This window comes from Coturnix japonica, chromosome 8 (assembly GCF_054131305.1).
Source record: "Coturnix japonica strain WE chromosome 8, WE-NBRP24, whole genome shotgun sequence".
NCBI lineage: Eukaryota > Metazoa > Chordata > Aves > Galliformes > Phasianidae > Coturnix > Coturnix japonica.
This window is the reverse complement of record NC_140670.1, coordinates 6,697,712-6,718,560: the sequence shown is the minus strand read 5'-3', so window position 1 is coordinate 6,718,560 and position 20,849 is coordinate 6,697,712. Positions and strand designations below refer to the sequence as shown.

General features: G+C 40.0%; 1 protein-coding gene across 5 annotated transcripts in view; it reads right to left on the bottom strand.

The window, feature by feature from the left end:
• Positions 1-997: 997 nt before the first annotated feature.
• Positions 998-20,849, bottom strand: part of GRID1 (glutamate ionotropic receptor delta type subunit 1) — a 474,308-nt gene continuing 454,456 nt past the window's right edge. For 4 of the 5 annotated variants that reach the window (XM_015865985.3, XM_032445261.2, XM_085555004.1 and 1 more), the window contains one exon: positions 998-5,409. In XM_015865985.3, the coding sequence (XP_015721471.2) occupies positions 4,981-5,409 (429 nt within the window). In that variant the 3' untranslated portion in view covers positions 998-4,980. The remainder of the gene's footprint in view (positions 5,410-20,849) is intronic. The other variant, XM_085555005.1, reaches the window with a different exon arrangement.

Genomic DNA, 20,849 nt, shown 5'->3' with positions numbered 1-20,849 from the left:
TCCCCCAGCTGAGAGAACGTCGAGCCAAAAAACCTGGCACAGCCAGTCACATAATTCCAGCTCTTAAATAATATAACAACTGCTTCTGGTAGAACAAAAGCTGTTTTTATTTGTTTCCTAAAAGTTAAGAAAATAATAATTAACTGAGGCAACTGCTTGTATGATGAAATCTATGCTCCTGATACAGTAATAGAGCTTTGCTAGACACTTATGATAGATGAGTTGTAACCACCCTTTCCTCCCTCCCCCCTCACCACACATCCATTTTTACCTTGTCCTTTGCTTCTCTTCACTGTTTTCTTCGACCTTTCTCCTTGCATTTCCCAGGGTTGCAACAGGGTGTAGATTATTTAGGAACGTTTCCAACAGTGTCCCCCAGGTTTGTCGCATTTAATTCTTTGTCACTATTTAGCTGCTCGTAACATAAGTTCCACTCAGCATAGCAAACTAAAATAAAATCAAATCAAAGGGTCTGAGCACTGTGTACCTTGGTTTCCCTTGAAAGGAAAGCTAGTAACCTCTCTTAGAGATATGCCTAAACATGAACAGGTTTTAAAATAGTTTACTAAGTTTACTAAGCTATTTTAGCTAATAGTTCAAATTCAAATCTCTGTTAAGTGCTCAGATTAATCATACTAATACAAGTTCCTCTTTCAGGTACATTTTCATTTCTGAGGCTCTCAAAACATTTCCCTTTCCAGAGCTAGCACTGAATACATGTTCATAGCAAGTAGTGCCGGCAGTCCCACTGTCAAAGAGCCAAAGCCTGGCGGGTCCTTTCACTGGAAGGGTTGCTGGCTTACACAGGTGAGAACCCACACCCAGGTGTTCTATCAGCAGGCTGAGAGAAAGTGAGATGTTTTGCTGAGCCTTCATCTACAGTGCAGCAGTGGCAGGTTACCAAAGCAAGGCAGGTGGTGGGAGTTTCACTTTGCAAGCCAAGTATCGCACACATGGAGCTGTAACTCAGCATTAAAACACTCTATCAAGCTTCAACTCTGAAATTAAGAAGCACAATTACTATATTTTTTTTCCATTGCGATAGAAAAAACATGACATACTACTAAGAAATAATAGCAATGCATCCTTCAAATTGCAAGCGGATTGCAAGCAAATAGAAGAAACGGAGTCACATTTCTTTTTTGTATGAAAATATAGTTATCTCTAAACTAATGGATAAATAGAACAAGACGCACTACAAGTGCTGTGCCACAGGTGTCGCTTTCGCAGAAGTTCATCAGCAAAAGAGCGCGATAAAAGGAAGGTATAGGCACTCAATTTCCATTTCTTGTACAGTCATCTTTGCAATGTAAACATCCCGGAGGATCTGGAATATTTGGGATCAGGCATTATTCTTCTTTTTAAGCACACTAAGAGGGAAGTTCTGTTTGAAAATCAAGGGTGCAGCTCAGTCTTCAAAGCTTTCAGGAATTTCTGCATCTTTTTCTACTTGCCAGCTACTAAAAGGGAAGGGTCAGATCTGCAAGTGGTGTGAACAAGCATAGCTCTGTGAGGGCTTTGAGCTTGTACCCGTTTACATCACATGGAAATTACTCTTCTCACTTCGGCTGTGAATAACCGTGCATGTGTATATATATATATATATATATATATATATATATATACATACACATATATATATACACATATATATATGCTAGTGTGTGGTGGATACATACTATATAGAAAATGTATGCTTTGATCTGTCAAAATAAAGATATATATTTGAAAAAGGAGATTGAATGTGGAAATTATACACTCTGCGTTTACTTTTAGAAAGTTAAGGGAAAGAAACATTGTTTATGCTCGGGGAGCACCTGGTGATTTGTTCGTAATAACCTAAAACCAAACCACCACATGAAAGATTTAACAGCTCTCTGCCATGGTTGAGAGGCCCATGCTATGACTTGCTAACTTTTATATGAATAATTACTAGGCAGTGCCATAGCCATCATGGATTGCCACTTTAACAGCCTAGACCCTGGTGCAGCAAAGTACTTTTATTGGCTACCTTTAAGCAACTGGATAGTCTCCCGGAGTTTGGCAAGCTCACTCACCTGCTTAAAATTAACCACAGATTTAGTCTGGTGCCTGCATTGAACTCCATCAGTAATCAGAAAGGCACTTCGACCTGTGCATAAAGCAGCTGCTTCTATAGGGTTTATGCACATTCTTAAATACTTCTCTGAGTGAGGACAGCATGGCTTGATGCTGCAAGATCCTGACTGTCTTAGACGTAATCCTGCAGAGCTTTTAAACTAGTCTTTCCTATTCTGTGAATAAAAAACCAATCAGATCCAGCATCATTTACAAGTTAAATCACACTTCCAAACACTATAGCACGTGATAAAGACTCGGCTGGGTGAACAATGTTGAACATGGAGAATGTTATATACTACGTTCACAATTTGTTCCACAAATGCAGTTCAGTTTGAATTATTCAGCACTGTGGTTTAGAGTACAACATGAAAAAAGACTTGGTACGCTTTGTGAATGCAGTGATGCCTCAACCAAAGCAGCATTCCAGCCCCCTGCTTTGAGCTTTGCGTGCTCAGGCAGCCCCTAATGAACTTATTTGCTACATCGTGGGCAGCAGCAGCTGTGCTGCTGTGCACTGGGGGCTCACCGTGGCTCTTTGTCGTCCAGAGGGGAGGCTGTGGCCAAGCAGCTCAGGGGATGCTAGGAATGAAGGTGATCACCAAGCACCTGCTCCAAACAAGCCCTAGCATCTCCTTGCACCTCTTCAGAAAGCTTAAATTGGGAATAATAATAATAAAAATATAAATATATATTTTTTCCAATACAAACATTTGCGTGCTCTCCTCTTTGCATCTTTGCAGATAGCTAGGAGTGCACAGCCTTCTTGTTCAGCTCGTTCTGCTATAACTAACTGGTGCTTGTGAATGGAAGGCAGAAAAGTCCAGAGGAGAAATGTCTATCTTTTCCTGTGGTCAGAGGGTTGTTAGGAGAATAGGAGGAAAAAATACAACCAAAGAGGGAGGAAAAAAAAAAACCAGGCTTGTGTGGGCCAGCTGTCTAAACGGGATAAATCCTGTCAGCTGAATACAGCATAACTCATTTTTAATTAGTTTGTGGCAAACAGTGCAATTTGTGCCAGGCTGCAAAACTGTGCCGTGTTCCTGAGGAACCACACTGACAGCAGAAACAAATGAATCCCTGCAAGAGTCCTCCTTCTGGAGGCTCACCATCGATACCCCTCATTTAAACAGTGTGCTGGGGATCTTCTTCTGTGAGACTGCTTTTCTATCCTAGCTTGAGTTTTGTTTTCCTACTGCATGAAATATAAATGTAAAAAACTGGGGACTTTCATCTTATAAATCGACCTGTTGGTTAATAATACAAATCAAATTGGGAGAGATCAATGAAATATTTACTTATCCAAAAGCCTGACCTAGATTGCCTGCTGATTTTCTGAGGATGGGACTGCACCTTACCCTCTGTTCAAACACAGTCTTTCACCTTAATGTAGGCTGTGATTTTGCTGCACCGAGACCTACAGCCTTTTTCCAAATAGCAGCGTTCTAATTAAGTGGAGAAATCCAGCTACAGAGGGAACTTGCAACCTAGCTATAGGAGTATGAGAAGATATTGAATTATCCCAATTCTGGAATCTACTGATTGTCCATTAGCAAGAGTGGGCAAAGGAGGAATCAGTTATTTGGAGCATTAGAACTACTGTTTGGGAAAGAAACAATGTGTTTTGGTTTTGCCTTTTTTTTTTTGTCATATGAAACGACACCGGTAACATTTGCAGGACAAGACCTTAAATTAGCTATACATGTTGCTTTATCTTTGTTCTTTGATTTTGTTTCACAGACAAAAAAAAAAAAAATACAACCCAAAACCTTTTAATGGCCACTTCTATTAGTATTATAGGCATGGCTATTGACATTTTTCTAGTGGTACTATCAGTGAGAAGAAAAAGCAGAGTTGTGCTCACGAGCTTAGCCTTGTCATTCAGGGATATAACTTCAGCTGCAAGCATTACATCCATTATGCAGCAAATTCCTTGAAATCTTAAAAGAAAGGAACGGCACCAGAGGGCACAGTCACTGCAGTGCCATTACCTCCTGCCTGCTCAAGCTCTCCCTTCTCTCTGTCCTTTCAGCCACCGGTTACTCTCCTTTTGTATTCGTCTACATAAGACAAAAAAAAAAGAGCTGATCAGTTTTTTTCTTAGCAGCTTTACCCATAACCAGAAACTTGTTTCTTATCAAAGCATTTATATATATGAAATATATACGCTAGACAGCATATATATTTTATATACACATACAGCAAAAACATAGATTAAATAAGAAGAGCCACACAGCACAGTACACATGTAATAACATAATTCCATAATCCCGTGCTTAAACTTAAGAGCTGCGTGGATGTCCGAATCCTTGTTAGAAAGCAAAAGTTCACTTTCATCACTTGTTGGGTTTTAGCCGTAATTCAGGTTTAAGACATTTGCTACCGCTATTCTAATACCAGGTGCTAAACTCTCTGAATGAACTGCCAGCAACAGGATTCTAGGGAAAGGAGAGGGCTGAGCACAGTGAACTTTCCTGGCAAGAAATGGAGAAAATTCGCTCTGAAAACAAAAAGAACAGGAAGGGAATACAAGTTGAGATCCACAGGAAAAATCATAATGTACGTCCCTCAGTCCCAGTAACTGGTCTTCTTTGGCACTTGAGAACGATCACAAGTAGTTTGCCTTTTTATTCATATAGAACAAAATTTACAAAGTCATTCATACATTTTTTTTTTTTGTCTTTTGTTTTTTTACTGACTTCGAAAATTGGGAATATTCAAAATACACTTTTACCCCACTTCATTCTTTCATTATTTACACTTATATACATGAAAAATGTAAGAGTTTCTTTGCTGTTTATATTTTTTTGTTTTTTTTTTTTTCTGTTTTGTTTTTAATTTTGTATTAAAAAGCTCTGCTGGTTGTGTTACTGTTTGTTCTCATCAAATGGATGTTCCATGAGAGGGCTCCATTGCTTCTGGAATGACTCCCCCCGGCACAGACTGAAATGACATAGGGATTGGGGTTTTCACGGGGCTCTGACGAAATAGTCCTCCATTTGGCGACCTGTGTTTACACTGTATGGAGGGCATGGTGGCTGAGCTGCTCAGGGGCAGCGGCAGGTTGCTGCCAGAGGCAGCTGTGAGTGTCCTGCTGGCACCATGAGTTGTCTGTTCAGGTAAAAAGGTGGTGACAGAAAGTTGCGTGTTCTGGTATTCGCGTACCGGCTCCAGGGTCTGAGCTGGCTGCATGCCTCCGATCTCCAAGGCTGAGATCTCGATGGACGCTGGAGAGATCTGCTTGTGGGCTATGTCTTCGTCGATTAAACTGTTCATGCGTCTATGGACCTGCTCCAGGTTCACTTCTTTATCCTAGTGAGGAAGAGAACAGAACAATCACTCCAAACGCGACCACTTCTTCTGTCCCACTCCCACCCTTCCTCTATGTGATAGGAATTAGTGTTTGCTCATTAGATTGCTTTGATGTCATCTGTGCCTATGCAAAACCTCGGGTTCTGTCCGACGTCTCCAACTGAGAACACATGCTGAAAAAAACGCCAGCTCAGTTTTGATCTGCAAAACCCACCGATGCCCTCAATATGAAACTCCCTGGAGGTAAAGTGAAGTCTTCGGTTGAGCCAACACATCTTGTAGACCCAGGACAGCTCAGCACTCTCACATAGCTGAAGCACACACTTTCTGATGATGACGGCAGTGTAATACTGTGCACAGCCTAGCTAGCTCCAGGATATGTGCTTCATGTGCCAACATCTACTGGCCAGGAGTTATGGTGGTGAAGACACTTTCCCTAATCAGCAGGGAACACCGTGTCACCTACCTGGTGAGATCCATGGACCTCCCAGAATGGCTCTAAGACAGAGACCTGCTCAAGCCCTGGCAGGGGAGCACTCATTTGTGAACTGAACAGTCACGGGGTCAACTATAATCTGTCTGCCACTTTAGCATCTCATCTGGTAGAAGTTTACATCTGCTTTCAGTGCTTGGGAATGCAGCCTCGGTCTTTACAAAATGCATCACTGTCCTTGATAATGAGTCACCTATGGCACCCAGAGTGGTCTTGTCAAGGGACTTTTGGCACCCACTACCAGCATTTTAGCTTCCCAACAAGGCCAAAAATGTTGTCTTTAAAACTTGAAGTAGCAAAGGCCTGCAATGGGCTTTTATCACCTCAGTGCGGCATGCAGGATGTCCCAAAAAGAAAACAACCAAACTGGCAGAGTAAAGCCAACCACCTGGGATGTTATATGACTGAATTTTAACAGCTAGCAATCTATAAAATAGAAAGGCATTATATCATTTCTCTATATTTCACAAAGCACAGCTGTGCAGTTACAGCTCTTTGATGCAAGTGTAGCATACCGCACCCCAGCAGCAAAGCATCTATAAAGCCCAACAGTCCTGGAACTAAAGGCAAAAGGCATCCTCTGGTCTGACAAACTACATGGGGCTCCCGAGAAAGCCCAGGCTAGGAAATGGGACTACCAGATGGGTTCCAGTAATCCCTGACTGCCCATAGCTCAATATGTTCCTAGCTGGTTAAACACAACACTAGTAGCTTTAAAGAAGCTCTTGTTCATGCCAAAAGCTAGGCTCTGGGAATAGAGAAGTATGAAAAGTCACTGCCAGTGCCAGCTGCCCCACGTGACCTTTTACCATTATGTTTCAGGTGGGACACAGTGAATTACAGTATTATTCCTATGTCATCCACTGCTATGCAACTTTACCTTCACCCTTCAACTGACAATCAAGTCAACTCCAAAGCCCTTGATTCCAGCCAATGTCAAATACAGATTTGATTGTAGCCTTATGATTTAAAACCACTTCTGTTTTTCAAGAACCATTGGATTTGCTGATCTCTGTATGGATTTGGAAATGAATTAGAGTAACATGAACCCAAACCTCCGAGCTTACGCTAAGTCTCCAGTGAGTTCAGCTGGAGTACAATTGTTCGACAATTACACAGCCGAGCAGCAGTCTGCACTTCCCTCCTTAATCAGTGGAAAAACGATCCCTATTTCATTTACCAACCAAACCCCCAGTGCTACTCTCTGGGACTCTGGGGATATTATCTTCCTCACCAGAGAAATAGATAGAAACTGTTTTATTTTTTCCCATAACACTGTTTATTCAGACAGACTCTCTAATGAAATAACTTTTGAGTTAGAGAAAATCAGTGGAAAATAAATAAAATAATAAACGTTTATAGCAGAAAGGGACCGGACAATACTTGATCAGCTAGCTGCTGCAGCTGCATCTTCACCAACCTGACACATCAGGCTTCTTATTCTCTGACAGCACTCTAAGCTGACTGTAAATTAAGCATTTGTGATATAATGGCCAGAGTACATGGATTTAATATTAGAATTTATGTAGCTCTGTTTCTTGAAATAAAACTGTGCACTGGGGGCAAGTGTAGGAGGTGCTATCCTCAGCTGGGAGTAAGGGCTCAACCTCTCTGAGCAGCTTTGTTTTGTATGGTGTCTGGCCATGCACTTCTGTATCTTCCTCATCTGTCTGCCTATGAAAGACTGCAGTGAAGTTCTGCTTATCTGCAAAGTTTAGCTTCTGTGGTGTCTGATGGCATCTGTGTCTAAGGAAGCTAACTCCCCAGATCCCAGTAAGTGATGTTTCTTTAGGTACCCTGCACTACATGTCCTTTTCCCTAAAGCCCTGCTTGCTTGTGTTCAGACTCTTTGGTTAGCGCTTTAGTTATCTGGGACCCACACTCTTGCCAATACTCTACTATGAGAAAAGCAAATGTAGAGCACTCAGATTCAAGCTGAGCAAATACAAGAGGAAAAATATTTCCTAAATAAAAGCTTTGGAGAAATGTTTGTGACTCATTTGCATTTTTATGAGCTTTTATCTAATGCTTTCTTCAGATCATTTCAAGTGAAAATATACATCAACAACTTATATTTGTATTTTTTGATTGCAAGCACAATCCCCAGTGCATTCCATCCTGTTTTGCTATGGGAACAAAAATAATGCAACAGGGATAACTAGCCAAGCCAGAGAGAACAGTACAGTACCAATATTTGCAACACAAAGCTATTAACTGTTTGCTGAGGAAAAACACATTGGTGATGGAAGCATACTTCTAATTTGGAGCATCTGTGCACAACAGATCATAAAATTCAAAGAATTCATCCTTGTTATAACATTCAGCTCTGAAGGTGTAAACATAAAGAGCCACCGATGGGACGATCCTACTAGACATCTCCTAGTTCAGATGAGAGAGGATATTAATGACCACACTGTTGGGGAGGTGCCCCTCCACTAGTCTAAGAGGATCGCTGTCCCTTCCTCCCTATGTGCAGTGAAGCCCTGTTGGTCATCGGTGCAACTGCAGCTGCTTATGTTCCGCAGTATAAACACATGTTTAACCATGATAACATTATGCTATCAAGAAAAGGAAAACTGTAATTCCTGCACACCAACATAACTTTTGATCTCCTACAAAACACTTCACAATTAGGTAGAGAGGTAAATGCTTGGGATTTTAACAGGGGATTGGTAAGGTGGTGGGGGTGGACGTGGGGGGGTGGATTTAATTTGCCTGTTTCTAACTCTATATTCAGCAAGGACAACTCTCTGGCCTTATTAAGATAAGAGAATAAATAAATAAAAGCTTCAAAGAGCCCAGAAGTTCACATTCTTCCTTCTTTCTGTTGCTAAAATATGTCGTTTGTAAATGTTAAGGAAAACGACTCTCTCTCTTCGGATTAATAAAACACACTGTAAAGGTTCTTCGCTTTTCTTTGCCTTATCAGATGAAGAGCAGCTAAATAACCAAATGTCAAGCTTTGTATGAAAGTATCATGATGTTGAATGAATGATTTCTCAAATGCTTTAAGAAACAACAACTATCCAAGATAAAGATTAGAAGCACATGAAAAGATGAGTCTGATGTGCTTTGAATCCAGGGGTTTCCAGCACAGAAATGTTGTGTTTTATTTGACAAGTGTAGCTCGCTGAATTTGTAAATTCTGTAAAACTCATCTTTCTTTTTCCTTTATTGACCTCCTAGAAAATTCAATAACAAAACATATGCTACGGAAACGTAACAAGATATATGGAAAGAGTGAAGAGGTAATAAAGCCACACAAACAAATGTTAAAAGTTAGGACATTCTCCTCCCTCGTCAGCTCAGTGTCCCACTCTATTTTCAGCTCTGTAATTCTCATTAAGTAGGAGACATTTGCTATCATTTTAAGCCCTTTGCTGGCATTATTTTTTCCCCCTCATTTCCTGCAACTTTGTGATCTTAATTCTGAAATGGTAACGTAGCACTTCAAAAAGACTCCCAAGCTTTTCGATGCTCTGTTTTCTAATTTTATATTTCTCCTTGGCAAAATTAAGGAATTAAAACTGCTAAATTAATATAAATTAGCAAATTGAGGCTTGGAGCTGGGGAACAGCAGAAGAGCTGGCACTGGCAGCTGGATGGGAAGAACTGGAGCCACAGGGGGGTGTGTGTGTCCATTTTGCAGCACAGAGCCTTCTGTGGCCCAAGGGCAGCCCCTTGCTGCTTCTCATCACAAGTGTTTCTGGCTTCAGCTTGTTCTCCTTCAGAGATCAATGAATGAGCTCCAAACTTAATACATCAGTGTCTATGGCAGACGCATTGCTGAAGGCTCCTTCTCCTTCTTTTCTTGTATTTAATATGCAAAACTTAGTTAATATTATAAATGTAACCTCAATGATGTTTCATGCCAATTCAACTTCATTTTTCACATATAGCTATACTGGATAAATGCTTATGGTTCTGCTGCCAAAAGGAGATCAAATATTTTTCCTCTGCTGTCTTCATAATTCTATTTGCAGTATTAATATTATGCTCCAAGTAGATAAGTTAAAGAAGTTAATCAGTGAAGGGGAAAAAAATACTTCTTGTGTAATGTAAATGAATTACAAACACACGCTTATCCTTCTCCACATTAAGGAAAACAGCTAACCAAACAATGCTTCTAGTCAGGAAATTATCTCATTCATAAATACCAATTGAAATGTCATTCTTTCTCAGTAAGTTTGAGTTTTATAAGGGCAAAATGAAGGGCATGTTTCTGATACATCCTAAAGATTGATCCTGAGTGACAGGCTCAATGGTCTATGACTGACAGCAAAAGCACACCATGGCAAGCATCTGCATGGATTTGAAGGACGCTTACCTGAATTACCTAAAAACAACTAGCTCTGAACAGCTGTGACTGCAAGAAACTATGGCTCCCTGGCAGAACTAAGTTTGGCTTGATCATACAGAGAGAAATTACAGCAATATATAAATGATGATAGAACAACTCTAAACATAATATTTTTTCTAGCTTATTTTCTGCCACTTTTTACAGTGGGCTCTAAGGAAAGTGTGTGGGCAGTCAAAATGAAAGAACACGAAACTGCTTGGGAAGTCTGGCGTCAGTTAATATTGTCAAGCCTAAGAGATGTTTCAGTGTTGGAGAAGAACCACTGGACTCTGTTTTCAAGACACTGCCTATGTCACTTCCAACACTATTAATTCAAAGGTGTTCTGTTCAGCTGCCTGGCTCGCAATGGCTGGGATTTACTAAAGGAAAGAGTTGTTCTTACTTGTGATTTCTACCATACTATCACAAAGTCCAAGAGAAGCCACTTGAACAGATAAAAGTTAGAAGGTGATGAAGCAGCTCCAGTAAAGTCAAATGCCCAGAAAGGAAGGATGGTTACCTGGAGAAACTTGATGCTAGAACTATGATAAAACTATGATAAAACAGCATCTGCACTCAAACCTGCAAACAAAACTACACTAGACTACAGCAGGAAAAAAAGACTGATAGTTCTGATCCTAAATATCAAACACAAAAGCAGCCAGTATGGCCACATAGGCACATGCAACAAGGGGCTATGATGAATGTGCTGCTGCATCTGGATCAGATGCAGATAACTGTACCAAGTGTTAAAACCCTGTTAATGCCATTCTTAGTACATTCTTAGGAGACAGGCAGAAAATAATGCTTCAGGTCTTTCAGAGTAACACAGTCTTAACCATCAATCATGATTCATTTCTGTTCTGTTTGTTTCTGTCTTGAGTGAAAATATGAAGGATAATTTTTCAGAGAGAGAACGAAAGCAAAACAAGAGATAAATGTTAATACTGCACTTTCATTCTGCAGAACAACTATTTAAGAAAGTAAGGTAATTTGTGAGTAGGACTGGGGTTCAAGAGTTGAGTCAAGCCCCAGCCTCCAACACACATTCCCTCTTGATCTTGGCGAGGTCACAGGCCAGTCCCTCTCCCATCCGTATCACACAACCACAGACTGGCTCAGGTTGGAAGGGACCTCAAGGATCATGAATCTCCAACGGCCCCCACCACAGGCAAGGCCACCAACCACCATATCTAATACTAGACCAGGCAGCCCAGGGCCCCATCCAACCTGGCCTTGAACAGCTCCAGGGATGGGACACCCACAGTCTCTCTGGGCAAACATCTCTCTCAAAACTTATGTATGCGTTGGAGACGCATGTGGGGTCAAGAGAGACAGAAGGTACACATGTACCAAGCAACTCAGGAAGGAAGTCTTTTGGACACTTCCATGAACAAACAGGCAAACTGCACAACTGAAAAACAAAGCAGGCAGGTTTCCCCACTCAGGCACCCACAAGCTTCATAGCACAGCAGCAGAACCAACAGCTCTGCCCAGCTCCCAGCTTCTGCCTGGGGAGGTTCAGACATCACTCATTCACACATTTAGCCTGTTAGGGAGAAATGAAGAAACAGCAGCTCTGCATTTAAGAAAATACTCCTTTTGAAATGTTGTATTCACACTGGGTCATTATCATCGCTTTCAGCTGCAACTGCTGCATATGTAGAAATATAGTTTTAATTTATTCCAGAAGGCTCTGGCAGAGTGGCAAAACCAGACAAAATTGGCTTGTTCAAGAAGAAAAAGCAGAGAAGATATAAGTAATAGATGTGCTGCAAAACAATGACAACACAGTATGGTATTATACTAATACAAATAGTCCATTTTAGATACAAATCTGTTCGCCACACTCATTATTTTTAGAGATTCCATGGTCGACAACACAGTGAAATACAGACAGATGTGTAAACAGATGTAGCGATGATGTATGTTTGCTGTCATTAACAGGCAACTGACCGAGTCAAACAGCACTTAATGTTACATAAAATTTGCTGAGTTGTTTCTGAATGTACTCTACTATTTACTGGTTTGATCATAATGGTATCTTTCTAGAAATAAATACAGATGCATCTATGGAGTCTACTTGAAGATCTAATTTTATAAACAGGCCCAATTCTACAATCAAACTTCTGCTCTTATAAGTAAAAACAATACCATGTATTTTAAATTAGCAATTAAATAAGCTGTTATCCATAAAACAGCTGTTGGAAGAATGCATCGAGACTGCCATTGGTTGAGGTCCAGCAGACCATTATCCAACTGAAAGGATCAAAGAAATGAGAGTCAATATATTAATTTAAATTGATGTGTAATCACCTTTTAAAGAAATAAAACATCATTAAAATCTATAGAGAAGAAGCCGCCTTATTCACTAGGAGGTGCCCTTTTTCACCAGAGAGCAGAGATTTTGTTTTGAAGACAAAGTAATATTTTTTCCCTTTCTAAGGGAAAGTACATCTGAAAATAAGTAAAAATAAAGGAATGCTGAATTTTTTATATCAATGTGATAGTAATGTATTTTAGATACACTGCCAAACTCTGTTCTTGCCTTCCCACATTCAGAAAATGTAACTGGTAACAGAAACTATTACCAAAACCTGAAAGACCACTGAAGTGGCAGTGACTTGCTACACAACTGTTGCAGCATCAAGGCATTTCAACAAGTAGTCCACATCTTCTCACACTCACCTTTTTCCCCTTGATTAGGGTGGCTTTATTTAACCTGAAGTCACGTCTAGCCAGGGTTCTAATTCTGAAGATGGCCATGACTGTCCCATAGTCTGTGCCAGGAGGAGAGTTAGTTCCCCACCGGGCCATTGAAACAGATGACGCACACCAACTTAAATTAGCTAAATATCTGTCTTTTTTCTTTCTTTTTTTCCTTCAACTGCAACTTCATGATACATCACTGTGAACAAATATGCAGGCAACAGTACTGATGGAACATCTATTGCAAAGCAGGTGATGACAGGCAGACCCACAGTCTCTTGCAGTGACCTACTCCCGCATTCACTGTAACCCATGAACTAAGTGCAATCACAAAGAAATACTGGGTAGTCCTCACAACCAACAGCATCCTCAAACCTAGAAGGTAAGAGGCTATGGTAGCATCCTCATTTCTTGGTACAGAAGGAGACATTCAACATCATGCTGAAGTATTCAAGCTTTAAAATCCTTACCAACCTCAGTTCACAAGCAGTAGATTTAACTACAAAGAAAGTGAATGACTGGTTCACATTAAACAGATGTTTCCACGGTTTTCATGAAGTTAAAAATACATGGATAGGAAGAATGCATAGAAACATTTTTCAAAACAAGCAGCAAAATGCAGTACTGAATGAATGCTGATGGACAAGCATGCCAGTGTCTCTCAAAAGGAATATTTTTAGGAGAAAGGAGAACTTGCACAAAGGGAAACCTTTACTGTGTACACACTGCCTATACTATAGTTACAGGCATTTACAGCAACACAAAGAATAGGTCAAAAGGGACTTTTCAGGGAGAGGTTGAGGTGGGGAGAAAACTAGCAAGGATTCATCTGTGCAGGCATTTTCAACAACAAACCAATTATCCGTATATTATAGATTCTCACCATGCTTCTGAGGCCCAGCCTCACATCATTGGCCATCTCCAGACAGAAAGGGAAAAGAAGATGTGGGGAGACAAAAAAAGGATCAAAACAGTGAGGCTAACAGTATATTTAGTATTTCAATCTTTTTAGCAAACATATACTAATTACACTTCTGGTTTGAAATAGCCAGTTCTAGGAATAGGATGATCCTTGAAGATGGTGGTGGTTTCAGAATTAAACTATGACATCTAAGATACCCTCTGAGGTGACAGATTATTCTTTTACAAGCTGAAGATTAAATTCACCAAAGTTTAGTCCCAAAAATCACTCAAAATTGATGACATCCTTTGCGTTATTGCACACAGCCTTTAAATCTTGAATTACTATAGAGTGCATAAACAAAGTAATTTTTCACCCCACTACTACCCTTTAGCAGAGTGATTTACTCTACTGGACCATTAGCATAACAGACTGCTCTATCACCACCCTTCTTCACCTTACAGCCTAAACTCAGAAATTTCCACTTTTCATGTCAAAAGTACACAAGAGAGCTGGCAGAGGAGACACAAGGAGTTGCTCATACAACCCATTTGATTCCCAGCAATAAGCTGCCTTGCAAAGACTCTCCACTTCAGCTTTGAGAAAGCCTCAGAAAACCATTTATCCTTATATCTACCCACAATTATCTTTTTAGAATTTAACTGCTTAGAGATTTTTGCATCCACATTCAGGGCAATATTTTGGAAACTGCACAAGATCCTATTTCATCGTGAGAAAAGAAAGGAACAAATCATTAGATAGCTTAGGAAACTGAAATTCAATTTCAATAGATAAATATATTTATAAGTTGCCTGTTATTTTGGCATGGTAAGTTAATAGCACAAACATTTTTCTTCTTCAGCAAGAAGCTGACACCCTTTAGAAGAGGCTGCTGAGTCTTATAATAAACTACCTAACTGTTCTCAGCAACTTTTGTGACACTAAAAATAAAGACTTCTTCGGCAAGTCATTTCAGTGCGCACATAATGTCCAGCTTTAGATGCACCGAGGTTTCAAAGCAACTGACTTTAATCCTACATCAGAAGTGAATGGAAGTGTGTGCTCAGTGTGATCAGGATCAAACTCTCACTTAATTTTATGTATATACTTAAAATCCCTAGCTGAATCAAGGCCCAGATCCCTTTGAAAACCACTTAAGAGAAAGCAATAACAGAACAAACTCATAAGTTAAAAATAATTAAAAAATAATCACGTTTTATGTGGTAGTTTTTTGGTTTTTTTTATTTTAAACTTTTACTAACTTCGTTATTACTGAACATTCGACATCCCCTCAAGAAGCCAACTTTCAAACACCACCATAGGCTGAGATAAAATATACAAACATTAGCTCAGTAAACATCGTGTGAAGAATCTAGAAAGAATCTGATGCATTAAGGTTCCAATTCAGTAAGATACATAAGCTCATGCCAAGCACATGAGTAACCCCTGAAATTCTCTAGGACAGGTCATGTAATGCAACATAAGCAAACACCTAAGTTCATTACCAAACTGGAACTTTAAATGGGTTGTTTCTTTCTGAGTTTTCTGCATGGCAACATTCATTTTTTTAACTATTTCTCTTCAGTATTTCCTTCCTCCCCCCCCCCCTCCGAGGTTTATGCTGAGAAAATCCAGATCATATCACTAACAATCTGTATGGCAGGGCTTTCTAATGTGACTGAAAGAAAAAATAAAGCAAACACAAAAATCCCTTTCTTGCACCTATGGAAATATGGAAATAAGCTAGAACCAAATGAATGCATGAATACCACTTTAAGTATCAGGAGCCTGGATCCGATGTCCTTAATCATGGGGGTGACATGTCAACTCTAATCCCCTGCAGCCTTGACCTAGATCTATGGTAATCAATAGCAAGACATTATTGATTGCACTGGATTCCAGACGAGCACACTGCCTGCAACCAGATATTACAGAATATCTACTTCACCATTAGGGGCCTCTAAGGAGAAAATCCTGTTTCTTCACTCATATAAAAAGATGACACTGAGTTAGTTAAAAAAGCTCTTTCAACTATTACCAATTTCTGTTTCCTCCTCTTATTTTACTTCTTGTTCTCTGATACTTCTAGCTTGTACTTTGTCATAAAACCACATTAAACTTCTGCATTCTGTAATGACTGATTCCTAACACTACTTTCCTGAATTAAAAATGCCAGTTAAATGAAAATGTTCAACCTTTTATAATTGAAGTTAGATGGCATGAACTTCTAGATGGCATTAAAATGCAGTATTTTGCCAGTGTTTGCATTCTTTATTTTCCCCCAAAATCTTTATTTATTCTTAGAAAAGTAGAATACAATACAGTGGTACAAACAAATGATCATTTATATGCAGTTGAGCAAAAAATGTACAAAGGTTTCAGATAAGCCATAAAAATACAGGAAAAAAATAATAATTTAAAGAAGAAATAAAATTTAGAGGACATGCAGTGAAGAAAATAAAATACCAGTTTGATGGCCACATTGTTGCCTTTCTCTCTCAAAAAGGAACCATCCCAGTGGAAAGCAAATTGTCAAGTAAAAAGATAACAACACAAAAGAGACAATGTAAATGAAGTGACAGAGAAGACAAGGATAGTGAAAATAATGGTGAAAGCGTAAGACTTTAATAATCCAAACCAACATTGGTGGCACCATGCTGAAGGTACAGAAGCCCTAATTGCTGTGGAAGAACTGTAAGTGGATGTGGTGCAGATCTCAGTTCTTAGCAGTGACCAATTTTGATCCATTGGACTCATATCTGTTTGCTCTTATTTCCACTTCTGAGGTACTCTGGGTTTCATACTCTTCTAATGCCAGAGAAGAGTCCTACTGGGTAACTGAGCGCTAAAGCTGCTAGTAGGGATTTTTGAGGTAGGCTGGAATTTGTGTATCATCAAACATGGGAACAGGGGAACTTAAGGCAGATCATGTAAGGCATCCTTGGCAAAAGATACAGGCTTGCTTTCATTCATCCCGAATGCTGGTATTTGTTGTAATTTTCAGGGTCATTTTTGCTACCTCTTGCTATAACACAGTGCTAGGAAGTATTGCAGAACATAGACAGAAGTAACAGAAGCAACAGGAAGTTAAGAAATCACAAACTAAGCTGCAAAGACTGTGAATGTTAATGAATTATAAACTAGACACAGGTTATGGGAAAATGGCTAGTAACAGCTCAGCATGTGGAAAACAATTCTAAGTCCTCTTATGCAGTTAAAAAACAGTCTAAATGCACTATAAAATCATTGAACATATTGGGTACCGTTGCTGAAGCACACTGCTAGGAACAGCACAGTCTGGAGAAAATACACTTCTGATTTGTAATATATGCTAATCAAAAATAAGAGAGAATCAAAGCAAGAATTTCTAGAGATGATTCTAACATCATGTGTCAAAACCTGTAATAACGGTAAGTGAATCAAGCTCATCCTTCATAGAAGATGCAACAAGTATCAATTCCCAGTAATTATCTCACCTAACATCTCTAAGTGATTTTCTTTGACAAAAGGTGATCTATTAATTTGCTTTTTTGGTGAATACACCTTGTGAAAAGTGAAAAAGTCTTCACATGAATAGTACGATACATAACTTTTGCTTTTATATTTTCATTGATTTGGAGTATGCTGCATGGATGAATAAGGAGTGATATCTTGATAGCTCTGAAGAGATCTCTGAAGGGGGAGAGTAGATTCCAATGAGACACAGCTGACAAAGCACAAAGGAGCACAAAGGCTGCTGCTGAGTCTATTGCAGGAAGCAGCTGTACCAGACTGTAACAACAACGAATCTTTGAGAACTTTCAGTTATAAAAGTCATATTTTCATGGAATATAATGAAGAATGAGATGATGTGATGGACCATGAGCCAGCAGTGTGCCCTTGTGGCCAAGAAGGCCAGCAGTTTCCTGGGGTGCATTAAGAAGAGCACGGACAGCAGGTCAAGGGAGATAATCCTTCCCCTCTACTCTTCCCTGGTGAAGCCACATTTAAACCACCGAGTCTGGTTCTGGGCTCAACAGTTCAAAACAGGGATCTCCTAGAAAGAGTCCAAAGATGGGAAACAAAGATGGTAAAGGGCCTTGAGCACCTCCCATGCAAGGAAAGGCTGAGAGATCTTGGTCTGTTCAGCTTGGGAAAAAGAAGACAGAGGGGAACTGATCAATGTTTGCAAATACCTAAAGTGCAGAAGTCAATAGAACAAAGCCAGACTCTTTTAAGTGTTGTGTACTAATAGGACAAGGAGCAACTGCCAAAAACTGGAACATACAAAGTTCCACACAAATATGCAGAAGTACTTCACAGTGAGGATGAACCGGGCTGCACAGACAGCTTGTGGCATCTTTGGAGACATTAAAGATCCATTTGGAAGCCAACCTGTGTGACCTGCTGTAGGGAACCTGCTCTGTATGGGAAGTTGGACTTAATGATCTCCAGGGGTTCCTTCTAAACCCTAAAATTCTGTGATTCTGCTCGACTATTAAAGAAAGAAATGTCACTACTTCTTGCACAATAGAATTGGGAACTAAAGGCAGCTGATTGTTCTGGGAAAATAAAGAAGTCCTTCTTTCCTGGAGGCTCATCCTAATGAATTGACTTCATGGGTAGAAATTATATATTTCACTTAATTTTGGGAGATGGATTTATTTATTTATTTACTTATTATAGTATAAAAAAGAAGAGAAAAAAAAAAAGGAAAAAAAGAAAAGGAACAAGGGATGTCCAATAGGAAGCAGTCTAATTGACACAGCACTTCCTATAAGGCCTGTGACACAAGTATGATCTACATTTGTAAAATCCAAGTTATCGTGTCAGGGGTCAAAAAATAGTTCCCCTCGTTACATAGTTAACAACACATTTTCTACACTGATTTTAATTAAGAGTTCTGATTTATATCACCCAGAGCTCCAAGTCCTTGAATACCTCAGTGGACTGGCTCCCAATGACCTCTACAAAAGCCAAAGGAATACAAAGGGGAGAGGAAAATACAAGGACACCTTAATACCAGCTGAAAATATTTCTCCAATGCTAATGAGCGTTGCTCAGGTTCTTGTGGCCTCAGACTTCACACCAAACCCAAACAGAAAACATGACAGTCCCTTAATGCTCTCTTTTTCTTTGGCAAGCTGCACAGTTGCCCAACCTTATCATAAACCTGTCAAGAGTGGTCACAGATTCATCTTCCCAACATTACTCAGTCTTTCTCATTGGCACCACATTAACGTGACAGTCTAACATGTGGGTCAAGCCAAAGAGAGGAACTTCTAAAAGGCTCAGCAAGTTACCAGCTCCTCATTCAATCCCGAAACCACTTTTCTACAATTGATTTACAAAGTTCCTAACAGCTTAAGGGTCACAGTAGCCACACTGCCTCTTTTTACTTACAATGACTGCAGTGAATGCTGTTCTCTTTCTGCATGAGGTGACTATCAAAGCCTACGTGTAATATTTGGCCGCAAGGGAATCATTCCCTTCTGTGACCTTTCACAGGCTCTGCACAGACAAAAATGGTCAGGAGAAAATCCAATTCCCCAAATTTTTAGGTGTATCACAATACTCAGGTTTTTCCAAAGCCTCACTGAAAAAAAAATAAATTAAAATAGCAGAAGAGAATGGAAATCAGCGGAATGGCTTTAGTTGACAGCTGTTACTGAACTAAAGACTGGGATGGAGTATCAGAAGCTGGCTCCTTTTGATACATTGAAAATCCTCAAGCAATTTGCACACCACCACCTCTTCTAAACTGGGGTTCCCACCATGATTACTGTAGTCATCAGTAACCTCCCTTTAGTTCCTCCTCACTAGTACATAGATATCTCTGCTTACTAATTTAATGAGAAATTCAACATTTTTCCACTACTTTATCCAAGTGTATTTGATGGTCACTCTTTTTGATGGTCACTTTTTTCTCCAGCTCCTCTGTCCTTTTCCAGAAATGCTTTTGGCCTCCTGCACTTCACTGCACCAAGCTTCCCTCTTTCAGAACCCCTCATGGTGTACAACCTTGTCTGCCCCTTATGGCACTCTAATGCTTTCCTCCTCCTCTGCTTTCTCATATCTGTGAACCCTCATCCCTGGTGCCCTTCTGCCTGGAACACTGACTTTCTCTTTCAGCTCTAACACCTACTTGTTCCAGGAATCCCACTGGCTGTTCCCTCTCTCAGCAGCACCCACAAAGACCAGTCTTTTCTGAGCCTGTTCATGCATGTTATGGCTGACTTTAGTTCGCACTGCTTAACCTACACCTGCTATGCTTATTCCCATACACAGGTAATACTCCTGAGTGCAGATTTACCATACCGATAACCGCAGTATAGTTTGAAAGATGGAATCTTGGAAGTATATTATTGTTCATCATGAAAACTGTCAAAGAAGATGGGAGGAGCACCTTTAATCCAGAGCATGCTGGAGGGAAGGGGAAGGAGGAGGGGAATGGAAAGAAAAGACAGTAAAGACGGGGATCTGTAGGAATCTCTGTAACAGGTAAAAAAGATAAATTAAGGAGATGATAGGAATGAAGGAGATACTTAAAGTCAGGAAGACAGATCCTTCCTCAGCAATGGAAACGAAGTATTTACAAGTCCTTGCAATAAAAGTGAGTAATTTTTTCACCCTACCTGTATGAAACCCTGCCTTTGGGGCTTATGCTCAACTCACACCAGAAAAATGCACAAAGGTGAGACTGTGAGTGCAGAGAGAGGAAGGTGCTCCAGAGTATAGCAAGACAAAATGCTCCATATGTAACGTTAGGACCCTTCAGTCTCCTTGCCCCTTACCCTGCCAGGCTTTCACAGTGGGAACAGAAATGTCTACTGCTATGATTTAGGTCTTAATTACACTAACATGAACTAAATTCTACAAGGTGGCAGGGCAAAATATCACATTATTTAACCAAAAAACAATTAAATATGTATTTACATTCATACAAAAGCTTGTTTCTGTGCAAGACTTGTGCTCTCTCTGGCAGCTTTTGGAGTGCTGCATTGTAGAAAGTGGAGACA